Source organism: Canis lupus, chromosome 8, assembly GCF_003254725.2.
Source record: "Canis lupus dingo isolate Sandy chromosome 8, ASM325472v2, whole genome shotgun sequence".
Taxonomy (NCBI): Eukaryota; Metazoa; Chordata; class Mammalia; order Carnivora; family Canidae; genus Canis; species Canis lupus.
In genome coordinates, this window is record NC_064250.1 from 62,922,992 (window position 1) to 62,937,905 (window position 14,914).

The 14,914-nt window shown below is 38.2% G+C and overlaps 1 protein-coding gene across 10 annotated transcripts in view; it reads left to right on the forward strand.

Annotated features, from left to right (window-relative positions):
- The window catches only part of UNC79 (unc-79 homolog, NALCN channel complex subunit), a 239,274-nt gene that overhangs the window by 185,298 nt on the left and 39,062 nt on the right, over window positions 1-14,914 (forward strand). For all 10 annotated transcript variants that reach the window (XM_025442760.3, XM_025442754.3, XM_035720124.2 and 7 more), the window contains 6 exons: window positions 1,605-1,643; window positions 7,432-7,544; window positions 7,633-7,718; window positions 8,626-8,799; window positions 11,756-11,824; window positions 14,787-14,897. In XM_025442760.3, coding sequence (XP_025298545.1) covers window positions 1,605-1,643; window positions 7,432-7,544; window positions 7,633-7,718; window positions 8,626-8,799; window positions 11,756-11,824; window positions 14,787-14,897 — 592 coding nt within the window. The remainder of the gene's footprint in view (window positions 1-1,604; window positions 1,644-7,431; window positions 7,545-7,632; window positions 7,719-8,625; window positions 8,800-11,755; window positions 11,825-14,786; window positions 14,898-14,914) is intronic.

Here is a 14,914-nt window from a genome sequence, read left to right on the forward strand (position 1 = left end):
AAATAGCCGGTGTGCAGTGATGAACAGTGGGTGATGAAGAGATAAGAAAAGAAGAATTATTTCATTTAAGTCCTTGATTTTAACCTAATCATAGCAATCAATCGTGGAATAAAAGTATCAGCTTGTAGAATTGAGAATTTTTATTATCAATACTTTTCAGATTTCAGATTTAGAATAGATAAAATTATTGGTTAGATCTGTACCATCTCCTTAAAAGAACTGATCTAAGTTGTAGCCGCCATATAGAGGGGTTTTATTTTGTTTTTGTCTAACATCAGTGAGAATAAATAAATGTTCAAGCATTGCCCGCTGTCAGGATGAAAAGATGTGAGCTTTGAAGATAAGTAAAGGCAAAAGGCTTTGAAGAGAAGTAAAGGCAAAACAGTAGCAGATATATTTTTACCTGCTTACATATACATATATTTAAATCCCTATCTCATTTGGCTAGACTGGTAAGAGATGGGGGTGTGAGGGGGGCATTTAAAGTAGCCATCAGTAGCCTGATCACCAAACCTACCAGGAAATGGATTCAGCAATCAAATGATTCAGGACTTTCTTGGATGCCATAATTCCAGATGAGGTCATGTGGACTTATGAACACTTAAGTTTATTTGTTAGTCCCACAGGAGCTATTTCTAGGGCATTCTAAGCATATGTAATCTCAGCATTTATCACCCAAGACTTTTGTGATTGTGTAGTTTGCTCTCTACTTAGATCCCTCTTAAAATTTACTCATCCCTTTTTGCAGATAGAGCCATCAAGATTGCATTTGCTGCACCCTTAATGACTATCTATGTCATTTGCCAATGTTTATTGATTGATTGTAGTGTCATTAACCAAAGCAACTGGGAATGGTATCTCGTGTTAGTGGTTGCTGGTCCCTCCAGTCCTCTCCAAATGCCTTCCTGGCCAGGCACACTCTTGTGGTCTTAAGTAAATGAACATGAGCATTCTCCTTATTTGTTTCTTCAATGGCTTACTGATCAAGACAAGTTTTTCTAACCCCACTGATTTAGCAGGTTTAGACATTCTCTTTCTTAATACATATAGAATATTTCCATGTGGATGAGCCATATAATTATTAAAAATTACATGTTATATGTTGATTACTTGATACATTTCTCAGTATGTCATTTCAGTTCATTGACAGAGTAGTTGACAAATACCCCTATTACCTTATTTTACTGTCTTACAGAGGCTTTTGCAGTTTGTGGTTACATTTCAAAGGTGAAATACAAAGAAATGAATTTTGAGTTGAGTTCAAATATAAAGAGATGGACTGGGTCAAGTGCTATTCTGCTGACTAACTTGGCTGCAGCGGCCAGTTTGTAAATTTGGCCTGGTGATAGAGGAAACTAGCTTAACTGTATGTGTCTCCGTTGAAACACCTGATTTGATGCAGAAAGCAGATCTCAGGAACTGGGCTAGGTTGAACGCCGGAGGCTGACCACCAAGTGGGCCCCCTGTCCCTAACCAGGGAATTTGTCAATGGTTTTCCTTGTGTCCCCATCTGAGCTGGGACCACAGTGGGTCCTGCTGCAATACTCATGCATTTCTTCCTGAAAACTGAATATATTCATATAACTCTGTTTACTTTCTCCTAGGTTGGCATCCAGCACTACTTTTTCTAATCAAGCAGAAAGGTAAGGTCCTAAAGTGGGTCCAAATGTCACTTTCTTTTTGTCCTCTGTGTATATCTGTCCTGTTTCTAAAACACCAGTGTGTGTACCTAGAAGGAATGTCTTTAGGTTCAGTTGCAGCTCCAGAGAACATTTCCGGTCATTCATTAATTCATGCGTGCATTCAGTCATTTTATTTTTAATCTTTTTATGCATTCACTCATTTTAGTCAACAAATATTTATTTTAGGGACACCTGGGTGGCTCAGCGGTTGGGCACTTGCCTTCGGCTCAGGTCATGATCCTGGGATCCGGGATTGAGCCCTGCATTGGGCTCCCTGCGAGGAGCCCGCTTCTCCCTCTGCCTATGTGTCTGCCCCTTCACTCTCTCTCTGTGTCTCTCATGAATAAATAAATAAATATATACTTAAACAACAACAACAAAATACTTATTTTAGACCTGCTTTGTAGCAGGCAATAGGCTGAGTACATAGGTTTCAATTAGGGGCAAAAGTGACATGATTCCTGCCCTATGGGAACCTACAGTCTGTCTGGGAGGCAAACACAGATAAAATATTTGCACAAATTTGTCATTGTAAACAGTGCTTAGTGCTATGGACACAAGTATAGAGAGACTGTAAAATTCATTTATTTAGCGAGTATTTATAGAGTGACCACTAGGAACTGAGGATACTAGTTAACAAAACAGCAAGTCGTGGCTCTCCTGAGCTTATGTTCTGGCTGGGGAGGCAGACAATAAGCAAATTAACAGAAAAACTGATAATGTAATTTAATATCATTCAGAACTAAACGCTATAAAAAATAATCAGTTAAGTCCAGGAGATACAGAACAAATGGAGATGATATTCTGGGTGTAATAATGGTCACGGACAGCCTCTCTGAGAAGGTGGTTTTTGAACAAAACCTGAAAAGGGAGGAGAGAAATCTATGTGGCAATTTATAGAAAGAATGTTCCAGGCAGAAGAAACAGCAAATGCAAAGTAAGGAAAGTGCCCAGGATATTTGGGGAGCCAGAGACTAAGGCAGGCCGGAGCAGAGTGAGCAGAGTAAAAGGTAGGAGAAGAGCGGACAAGGGGAGGGCAAGGCATTCCAGGTAGGGCCCGGGAGGTCATTGTAAGGAGTTGGGCTTTTACTGAGGTAAGCAGGGAGTGAGGAGCAACATGACTTCACTTCTGTTTTGCCAAGAACCCTCGGCTTTTGTGTTGAAAGTAGGTCATGCAGGAAAACAGGTCAGGGGTAGAAGCAGGGAAGCCGGTGTGAAGACCATTTCAGTGGTAGGTGCAAGATAATAAAGACTTGGTTTAAGGTAGTGAGAAGTGGTCTCATTAAAGATACATTCAGGAAATATTTTTAAAGTTGAGCCAACAGAATTTGCTGTTGGTTGGATGTTGGGTTTGAGAGAAAGAAGGCAGGAATGATTCCCAGTTTTGTCCAGACAGCTGGGTAGATGGCTGCTGGGCCATTTACTGAGATGGGCAAGCCCAGCTGAGAGATGGCAGGTCTGATGTTGCCTGGGCATTAGGAGGAAGGGGGAAGGATAGAAGGGCTTCCCTGAAGAAGTGGTGTTTACACTAAGATCTGAAAGAAATGAGTTGGGTTTAACTATGCAAATAGCTATGGAAAAAGCATATCCCAGGTCTTGAGGTGGTAAGGACATTGTATAGGAGTAACTATAAAAAAGCCAGTGTGGCTAGAGCCCAGAGATGTGAGATTGGCTTTCCTGATTATACAGGGCCTATAAATTATATGAAATATTTTGGGTTTTTCTAGCAGCATTGGGAAGCTGCTGAAGGATTTTTAAGCAGCAAGAGGTGTGTGTGTGTAGCATGTACAAAAGTTACTTTAGCTGCAGTGGGGAGAGGGGACCAGAGGACGGCAGGAATGTGTACTGGATGGGACTTTGGACACATTGATCTCTCTGCTTTAATTTTCTCATTTATAAAAGAGAGATACTATCTATAGCCTTCTTGTGCCTCAGAGGGTACTTGCTGTGAGGTCCAAGTGATTAAGTATATGTGAAGCTTAACTGTAGCAGCTCCTGCAAACATAAGATGGTGCTATTGTTACTGTACTTCTGTAACTTTTGGTTTTAGGAATATTTGCTCTTCCTTTTCATGCTTATTTATAGAGGTTTTTTTTTTTTTTACTTTTTCCCCTAATATTTTATTCTAAAAATTAAATATACTGCAAAATTTGAAGAACATTATAGTGAACACTTACATACCTATCACCTAGATTCTACAGCAAACATTTTACTGCTTTATCATCTATCCATCCTTCTAGCTTTTTATCCATCCATTTTAGTTTCGGTTGCATTTCAAAGTAAATTTCAGATATTAACATACTTCATATATTCTTTGGCCAAGTTATCATTAACTAAAGTTTGACTTTGTTTTAGGCTTTTTTTCTTTTGATGCAAAATTTCCATGCTAGAGAGTTCACTTATTTTATGTGTACTGTACATTCACTGTTTTTTTGACAAATGCATACCCTGGCATGACCTAAATCCCTGTCAAGATACAGAGCATTACCGTCGCCCTCAGAAGGTTCCTTTGTGTATCTTCCTCAGCTCCACCCACATAAGCAAATGATAGCCTGATTTTTTTTCTACCATAGAACTTTATATAAGTGAAATGATACTGAAATTTGTCCATGTTGTTGCGTATTATCAATAGTTTGTTTCCTTTTTAGAGCTGAGTACTATCCCATAGTTTGTTTCTTTATTCTCCTCTTGATGGACATTTGCATTGTGTCCAGTTTGTGGCTATTATAGATAAAGCTGTTATGACCATTCTTATACAAGCCTATTTGTAAACCAAGTTTTTTTTTTTTATTTTATTTCTGTTAGATAAATAGCTAGGAATGAAATTGTGGCATAAGAGGATAGTGTGTGTTTGATTTTGTAAGTCACTGTCAGAACTTCTCTTTAAAGTGGTTGTGCTATTTTATATTCCCACCAATAATGTATGAGACTTTGGTTGTTTGACATCCTTGTCAAAATTTGGTGGTGTTGGGTCTTTTAAATTTTAACCATTCTGATGAGTATCACATGATAGTTTGCATTTCCCTGATAGAATAATGCTGTTGAGTCTTTTTTCAGTGCTCTTGAAGACCCTCTATAAATCTTTTGTGAAGTGTGTGTTCAAATCTTTCACACATTTTTAACTGGGTTGAGTTGCAGGATTTCTTTATATAGCCTGAATACCACCCTTTATTAAATATATTAAATATTTTCACCCAGTCTGAGGCTTATCTGTTCCTTTTATTAATATATATTTTGATGAGATGTTTTTAGTTTAGATGAAATCTAATGTTTAAAAATTTTGTTTAAAGATTTTATTTCTTCAAGAGAGAGAGAATGAGAGAGAGAAGACCTGAGCTTGAGGTTGTGGGGAAGGGTAGAAGGAGAGGGAGAAGCAGACTCCCCACTGAGCAGAGAGCCCACAGGGGCTCAATCCCAGGACCCTGGGATCATGACCTGAGCCCAAAGCAGATGCTTAACCAACTGAGCCACCCAGGTGCCCCATAATGTTTTAAAATTTTTAAATAATTTATGACTATTTCTTTTTTTTTCTTTTTTTTTTTAATTTATGACTATTTCTTACTGTTGTCATTGCCCATCCTCAAATCAAGAAGATATTCTCCAGTGTTTTCTCTAAAAGTTTATATTTAGCACTTATGTGATCCATCTCAAATTAATTTTTATGTATAATGGTGTGAGGATAGGGATTGAAATTCCTTTTTATCCATGTAGAAACCCAGTTTTTGCAGCACCGTTAAAAAAAATAATAACTTTCTCTTTCTCCACTGATCACTTTGTTTTCTCTTAAAATTAAATATAGTAAGTATTAGGGTCGATCTATTTCCAGACTCTATCCTGTTTCATTAATGCTTGAGTTGGCACCACACACTTTCTTGAATATTGTAGCTATATAATAAGTCTTGAAGTCCGAGAGTATGAATCTTCCAACTCTGCTCATTTTTGCCAAGAAAGTTGATTTGCATATTCTAGATTTACCAAATTTTCGTATACATTTTAGAATAAACTTCTCAGTTTGGGGACAAAAAGCCTGTTGGGATTGTACTGAGACTATAAATTAATTTGGTGATAACTAACAACATAAAAATACTGAATCTGTCAATTCATGAATATGGTATACTTATTTCATTCAGTCTTTTTTGTTTCTTTCAGCAGGGTTTTGTGGTTTTTAGTGTAGAGATCTTACACATCTTTTGTTAAATTTATTTCCAAGAATTTTGGGTGTTTCAATGCCAATGTAAATGGAATTTTTAAAAAAAATCATTTTCTAACTTTCTGCTGCTAGTTTATAAACATTAACATGTAATAAGCTGGGTTCACTTACTAGTTGTAGTAGATGCTTTTAAAGATTTCTTAGGATCTAAAAGCATTTGTATGTTAAAAAATGTCATTTCTGTAAATTGTGACAGTTTCTCTTCTCTTTGATTTTTATGCCTTTTATTTATTTTTTATTGTCCTATTGCAATGGCTAGAACCTCCAGTACAATAATAAAGAAGTCAGTGAGCCTCCTTGCCTTATTCTTGCATTTACAGAAAAGCCTTTAGTTTCACCATTAGCTATGTTTGCTGTAGGTGTCCATAGGGGCTCTCTACTGGATTGAGGACTTCTCTTTTGTTTCTAATTTCCTGAGAGTATGTATCATGAACAGATATTAATTAAATTTGTCAGATGAGTTTTCTATATCTGTTGAAATAACTGTATGGTTTTTGCCCTTTATTATTTAATATATTCAATTCCATTGATGAAATTTTGAATATTAAGTAAGTCCTTCATACATTTCTGGGATAAACTATTTGGTAATGAACCATCATCCTTTTTATCTGTAGTTGGATTCAATGTCCATAAGGACTACTGATTTGTATTGTTTTGTTTTCATTTCTTTTTTGTTCCTTCTTGCTTTGGTTTTATTTGTTTTTTTTTGTAATGATTTTATCTGATGTTAGTTTTAGGGCTATGCTAGCCTCATAAAATAGGGTGGGAAGAGTTTCCTACTTCCCTAATTTTTGAAAGAGTTTCTGTGAGTTTGGTGTCATTGCTGCATGACCTACAAGTTTGAATCAGCATTTCAGGGTAGACACAGCATAATTACACGGTTTAGGTAAGAAGGACTTTCTGCCACTTACCTATTTGGGTGCTTTGATTTCTACTTTCTTCCTCTGTTAATTTACCCCCTAATCACCTCTGGGAATGTCCTTCCTGATACTTAGGCCTCAGGAGTGCATAATCATCTCTTGGCTCCCTTTTTTGATGGGTAGAGGTGGTGTGCAATGTAAGGGGAATTGCACAGATCAAGAAAAGTTCTCCTATCTCTCAATAGCTATGAACATCTCTCTGCCTGCATTTCCTCTCAGATCAGCTTTCCATGAGCTAATGACACTATCTAGGAGTATCTTGCTAATAATTTCATCATGGTTTTCATCCTGAACTCTGCCATGTTCTGGACTTGAAGCCTTTGTAGGCTACCTTTTCTTTCTGGGCCTCAGAAGCCTCAGCTGTATGTACTTTGGGGTGGCTGGAATTAGTTAGACTGGAACCACTCTGACATTTCCTGGTTCTCTCTTTCTAGAAACTTATTGTTAACAGGGATTCTGTGGAACTACAGTATTTCATCTTACTAATGCAAATGACAGTGAGGTCTTCTGTAAGAGAATTAATGTGTAAATACTCTAAATAAGGAGGTACAGAAATATGTAAATTCATGCTGGGTGCTCCCTGAGTCCCTGTCTTTTCTCTCTCCCTATTCAACCCCAGCATGATGGTTCCTGGCAACGCTGCAGGGGTGGCCAAGCAGTTCCTCCGCTGCATCTTCCATCAGCTGGCACCCAATGGCATCTTCCCGCAGCTGTTCCAGAGCACTATCAAAGGTAATTCCTCCACAGGGAATCCAGACACCACAAATGTGCCCAGTCGCTGAAACCTGAGCACTACTAAATCTGATTGTTGACTTTCCAGATGGGACTTTTTTACGGACCTTAGCCACATCTCTGATGGACTTCAATGAACTGAGCTCTATTGCTGCTCTCAGTCAGCTCTTGGAGGTAGGCCTAACTTGATGACCCACCCCTCCCGAAATCGTGCCTAAGAAATTAATTCAGTCCTTTAATTTAAAAGTTAAATTTGAGTTAAATATTAAAATGTCAAGTTAATCTTAAATAACTTAAAGGGTTAAAGTTAATTAAAAATAAAAATTGCCAATGCATGGAAGAGTGTCAGCTGGACATTGCTGTTTTGTGTGGATTTACTCTCTATTTAAAGTTTCTAGACACCCTCAACTCAGGAGTGGGTGGGCAGCTGTAAAGCACACTCATCCCCATACAACATTCAGGCCTTCAGAATGTGCAGTGGGTAGAGCAGTGTACAGTGTATCAAGAGACTTGGATTCAAGTCTCAGCTTCCCTGCTTCTTTGTTGCATCATGAGGTTTGGATTCAAATCCTATTTCTTTGCTCAGTCATAGGACTTGAAGTCAATTCTCACCTCCATTGCTTGTTCACTGTATCACAATGCTTGGGTTCATGTGTCCAGTCCTCTGCTTATTATGATTAGCTTTCTCAGTTAGCTTGGAGGGTTGGCAGATGACCCTAGAGACTTTGCTGCTTCTGTAGTTATTATGCTCAGGCTTTGGCCAGCAGAGTTTCCAGCAGGAATCATTTATTGTATCTTCTTAGCACCCTAACTGCAAATCCTTAAAAGATGTTTCTTATTTCTCACTCACATTTCATCTTCTCTCACTGAATTAAAGTCAACAGTTTTCCCCAAGTTTCTATGAATTTGTCATTTCTTCTCTGTGTTCCTCCTGCCTATTACAATGAATAGCCCATATAGTAGGCACACAACACGTGTTTAAGCCGTGCATATATGATTTTTAGAGCTGATCTTTGACAAATAGCTGTCTGAATCCCCACATTGTTTCAGCAGTTGATTGCCTATGCTTTTGTGTTTTTAGGGTCTAAATAACAAAAAGAATTTACCAGCAGGGGGTGCTATGATACGCTGTTTGGAAAACATTGCTACCTTCATGGAAGCTTTGCCCATGGATTCTCCTAGCAGCCTCTGGACCACAATCAGCAACCAGTTTCAGACATTTTTTGCCAAGCTGCCTTGTGTTTTGCCTCTGAAGGTAAGCTGAGTCCAGGATTTCATTTTCAATTATGATCTTAGAGTTTGCCATCTGCTTATAGAGATTTAATGTTTCATAAAGTGCTATACAGAATCTCTGTTAGCCACCAAATGCAGACTGTGATGTAGATTGTGCTCTCCAAATGTACAAGCTTACAGCAATCTGCCATAGGCATTTTGACATAGTCATTTCATGTTTCCAGTTGATTTTTAGACATCTAAGATATTAGTAGATTATGTTCATATACAAATTTTTCTCAAGAGATGAGTGGAACTACAGTATAAGTAAATAAGTAAGTGTGTAAGTAAATATATATATAGTTTTACCTAAAAGGAGACTGGACATACAATGTAAAGCTAAGTTTCAGAGAACTATCTAAAGAGAAATGATTGATTGTGTTTGTGAATGAAGTACTTGCAGGACCAAGATGATATTATATTTCTGTTTGGCTACTTTACCATCCCCCCACACACCCCCCACTCCCGTAGCCACCATACCCTCCTCCAAGAATACACACAAATTACCTAGCTATGAATCTGATAACCTAAGGATCATTTTCAACATGAGCCCATTAAGTGTAGAAGCAGAACTCTAAACTGTACAAGCTGGGAGAGACTTATAAAAACCATCCCTTTGATGGTGGCAGTGTGAGCATTAGAACTCAAGTCTCTTGACTCCTGTCCAGTGTCCTCTTCAATAACTGATGCCTAGAGTCCTTCTAAAGCAGGGGTGAATTGAAGGCATTCAATCTCCTAGTAGGGAGAAAGGAGGTGGGTGGTCGTGGCCATTTCTAGGTCCCTGAACCTTATTTGTTCTATAAGCTTTTTGTGCTTTATACATACCACAGAAATATTTAACTCACAATAAAATAAATCACTTGTTGATCTGACCAGTGAAGTTACATGTTGGCAGTACCATTTCTGAAACAAGTATCACTTGTATGGAAAGTGTTTTATAAAGACAAACCAACCCTGACAATGCCTTTTTCCAAATTAGTAGATTTGGAATATATAGCCCCAAAATAGGGTCTGTAAGGATAATTCAGAGGCCTATAGCTGTGTGCTGTGTGCTGTTTTCTCTGATTTTAAAAGTTAGTATGAGAAGTGGGAATACTGAGATCTTGACCATCTCTCACAGCCCATGATCCTGTCTGCTCACAAATCTGGAGTTGCTGAATAAATCTAAGCAAAGAGAGTTAGCATTGTACTTTGAGACCATGTGTGCATATAGATACTGTAAATGCACATGTAGGAAGTCAAGTGATGCATTTTAACATGGTCCCATAGAATCTCTCCAGGACCAAGAGCCATATAGGGCTAGTCCTTGCTTAAGGTCACAGAATTGAAGAGAAGGGATGGGTCAGGCATGGCAAATGCAGATGCCTGTAAGTTGATGCTATAATAAAAATATTTAACTTCATCCCTGACCAGTTGGAACTATTGCCACCTGCAAACAACTGGTAAGCCTAATTTGTGACAGTCAGCCCTGCCCATAGGGACCCTGACTGCAAGGGTATTGAGTGGAGTAAGATAAGATAATACAGAGAACTGAGACCCTTGAGAAATGGAAAGCACCAGTCCCTCTAACAAGTCCAGCTGCTGCAGCATACCAGCCAGTTGTCACATGGGAATGCCGGCCTACTGTTGTTGGTCTTCCCATGGTTTTGAAGAGGATATTTCCTGATTTTTAAAACACCATGGTGACCTGATGAACAGCTAGTCTTCAGCTTCTGGTTTAAAGTAATGTAAATGTCACATGAACTCCGGTTGGTATTTAGCAAAGTAAACCAATAATATTGGAACTAGGCCAATAGTTCCCTTAGAAGGGACCAGTAAAACACTTTCAGAATTTATGTAAAAACTCTCCCTCTAGATCAGATCTGGGTACTGCCTTTGATCATATTCTGTTTTGTTTTTAATATCTGGGGAAAATATTAAGCTGTTAAAAAGCCTTCTGTAGTTTGATCTTATCAGTTCAGAGAAGTGGTTCTCAATCTTCAGGGTGTATCAGTGTTCCTGCAGGGCTTGCTAAAAAGCAGATATCCTGGGCCTTATTCTAAGAGTTTCTGATTCACTGGCACTGGGGGGGGGGGGGGGGGGGGGGGGAGTACAGCCTGAGGATTTACATTCTGACAAATTTCTAAGTAATTCAAAGTGCTGCTGGTTCAGGGGGTTATACTTGGGGAACCACTGGCTTAGTTTGTTCCCTTCTACTAAAGGTTAGTATGGTATACAGCTGCAGGGATTGTAACCTACTAATGTGATATGTTTACAATGTGAAATAATATTGCTTATTTTTGTTGTAACACCCCGCCCCCAAGTAAACTCAATTTAAAAAGTACATTTGATGTGGAATCTTGCCAAAATACAACTCTAATAGATTTGGGAAGCATAGTTTTTTTCTTGTAGAAATTTTCCTGCTTTTTTGCAGGTTTTTATCATGTCTTTTAGTAGCAGAGGAAGGGCAGATGAAACTGGTTCTTATTTGGATTAATAAGCCTAATGGTTTCAAATACATCTGAGTAGTTTTTTTTTCCCCAATATGACCCTTGACAAATTAGTCTATCTCTTTAGAGTTAGACACATTTGATATCTACCTACCCATCTATCAGTCTGTCCATTCATCCATCCATCCATCATCCATCCATCCATCTGTTCAATTCTTTATCCAACTCACTCTCTGATTTACTTTTAAAAATATATCTTTGAGAAATAGTTTAGGAGCTATGCTTAATTATTTAGCTGTTTAATATTATTTAATTAATGGTTTGATTAAGTTTTTTAAACCTGAGAATGATTTTTTTTTCAACATGAATATATGGCATAGAAAACTGTAAGGAGGCAGCAGCATTTGAGATTTTTTTCCCCCTAAAATAAATGCTTATAAAAAAATACATGAAGCAAAAGATATATTAAAGAAGGGTACTGACTTTTACTTTTTTCATATTTGTTCACAGTGTTCTTTAGATTCCAGTTTGAGAATTATGATTTGCCTCTTGAAGATACCCTCTACCAATGCCACAAGGGTATGTATTATATGTTTCAGTAAAACAGCCCACTGGTTATTCAATTATTTTTTAACCTAAAAAGACAGGTATATTAATAATTTTGAAGTAGTTATTGCATACTGAATGTTTCACTTTCAAACATGGTGAAAGTGTCTAGTATAAAGAGTTCTAGTATGTCACAATATCATTTTTTATAATTGGCCCTCTTAGTTCTGGGCTATGGCCAACAGTCTGCCCTCCACACTGTGATCTAGGTGATCCTTCCAAACACAGATCTTACTGCCTTGATTCCTTGCTTAAACATCTTTGATCCCATCTCATTTCTTTTAGGATAGTGTCCAAATTTCTTAATGTGGCATTCAAGAAGGGACTTCATTAATTTGCCAGCCTACCTTTCTAATTTCAGCTTCAGCTCCTTGTCCCATCCCCCATGCCTCCTGCCTACTTTCAGAACCATCATCATTATCATCAAAACAACAACCACTGTTTGTTGAGCACTTACCATATGGCAGGCATCATGCTAACTCTTTTATGTTTATAATCTTATTTAATTTCATACTTCCTTGCCTTGGCTTCAGCCATTTCCTCTGCCTGAAATGCTTTATTCTCTCGCTGATGAGGTGAACTCCTTCTCATTCTTCAAGAGAGAATCTGAATCCCATTTAAATTAAAAAAGTGAATTGGAATTCTCTGTAGCAACTTTCTCCCATATCAGATCCCACAGTACTTGATAGAGCTCTCTATGCCAACACTTACATTGTATGAAAGTCTCCCCAGTGAGACTGTGAGCTTCATGAAGTCCACACTGTGTCTCCTTCACTGTGTATTCCTGGGCTGCATTATATACAATGTTTCTGGGCTGAATTATATAGAATGATGCAGTAGTTTGCATAGCAATGGCTATAACTACTAGTTAATATACCAAGAAGCCACATCCCCTGTAACTTTATACCTTGACTGTGCTTTCATAAACTAGTAGTTTGTGCAGGAAAAGTTGCAAAGAGATCATTTGGTCTAATCTGATCATTTATAGATAAAGAAACAGGCTCAAAGAGAGGAATTGGATTGGCCAAGGTTATATAGCTGGTTAGTAGAAGGTTTGAGACTTGAACCTAGATCCTTTGATTCCAAGTTCCTTGATTTTTCTGGTATACTCTACCGGCCCATCACTAGCTGCTTTGCTGGATTAAAAAAAACAAGGTTTCTTATTTAGGTTTGAATTCAGATTTTTTTTCTTTTCTTTTTTTTTTTTTTGGTGAATAAAGATGCGTTATATATCAACTGGAGATATAGTCCTGTTGCCGTTCATCTATTATCCGTATTTCAGGGCAACAACATTTATACAGAGCAAAGAATACTGAATCAACAGTACTATTCTGAAGGGTTCCTCTAAGATTTTCTATATGGAAAGTGCTATACGGGTTTCTGTAGGGAATATAAACAAATAAAGGGCATAATTCCTATCCTCCGGCATGACTAACATGTAACAAATACATTTTTATATCAATAAGGAAAAAGGATCTAAAAAATTCTCGTATCCTTTGATTTAGTTATTCCTTTTCTGGGAATCTCTTCTAAATGAGAAAAATGAAAATGTAAATTTCACACAAAACATGTTTATTGGAATGTTATTTATAATAAAATAATAATTAAATAAAACTTTTATAATCCAGACCACTAGGACTATGGAGGTTGAGAAGTAGTGGAAATCATGGCATGAAAATCTTTTGGAGCCCCGTTAAAATTCTGTCTTCCCTAAAGAGCAGTTCTACCTCTGGAAAATTGCCCTGGAATTTGGATTTGAATTCCATTCAATAGCTGTATGGCCTTAGGCGAGCTGCTTGCCTACTTAAGCCTCAGCTGCAGAATAGGGACACCAGAGTTCCAGAGTTCTGATGCAGATCACGACTAACAGTGACGGAGGGCTCACTGCTGCCAACCTACATTACCTCCCCAATTTCTGACAGCAACACTAATGAGGTGGAGACCACGATTATCCTTATTTTACAGAGGAGAGAACTAAGTCCAGAACTAAATCACTTATTCCAGGTCACAGAGAGCTGGAGTTTGAAAATAATTGTGTGAGATTCTATACTTTGTGTCATTAACTATTATAACATACTGTCCCTCTGGGATTGTCATAAGAAATTTGAGCAATATAAATTATGTAAAAGCACCTAACTGCCTGATACTTAGTAGGTTCTCAATAAATGTTTCTAAATGACTTTAGAGAGCAGATGGATCTTAAACTGACCCTTTATGGGTGGGATTCAGATGGAGACACCAAAACTGTGCCTTCCTGATAAACACTGGCAAGAAGCTGGGTCGTGATGAGTTTTATCTAAGCTAATAGTGCTTTGTACTTACATGCACGGTGCTTTGTGCTACTTAACCAAGATGACAGATTTCAAAGGAGCTGGAGGGGTGAGCCCATAGATGCCTACAGATTCTGAGATATAGAATGGAAAATCATAATACAAACCTCACAGAGTCTTGGTTGCTGGGGTGGACATGAAGACAGTGTTGGAGTTGATAAGGTTTATAAATGATGCCACCTGGGAAAATGGATTTCCTTTTCTAACAATAAAATGATTAAATCATACTCTTTCAGGCATTGATTGAAGGTACAGTTCTGTTCTTGTTACATCAACAGAGTGGCTCCAGTAGCCACCTGGCTACAGATTTTAAATAAAGGAACAATCCCATTAGTTAAAGTATCAGAAGACTTTAATACTTTTTTTTTAATTATTTATTTATGATAGTCACAGAGAGAGAGAGAGAGAGGCAGAGACACAGGCAGAGGGAGAAGCAGGCTCCATGCACCGAGAGCCCGATGTGGGATTCGATCCCGGGTCTTCAGGATCGCACCCTGGGCCAAAGGCAGGCGCTAACCTGCTGCGCCACCCAGGGATCCCCCCCCCTTTTTTTTTTAAATGAAAGAATCCGCAGTTGATTTTCTTTGGCCCCAATCTCATTGCAGAGTCTGCTGGAGCCATTTTCAAAACTGCTCAGCTTTGTAATTCAGAATGCCGTCTTCACTCTGGCCTACCTAGTGGAGGTGTGTGGTCTGTGTTACCGAGCTTTCACAAAGGTAAGCCCGCCTACGTG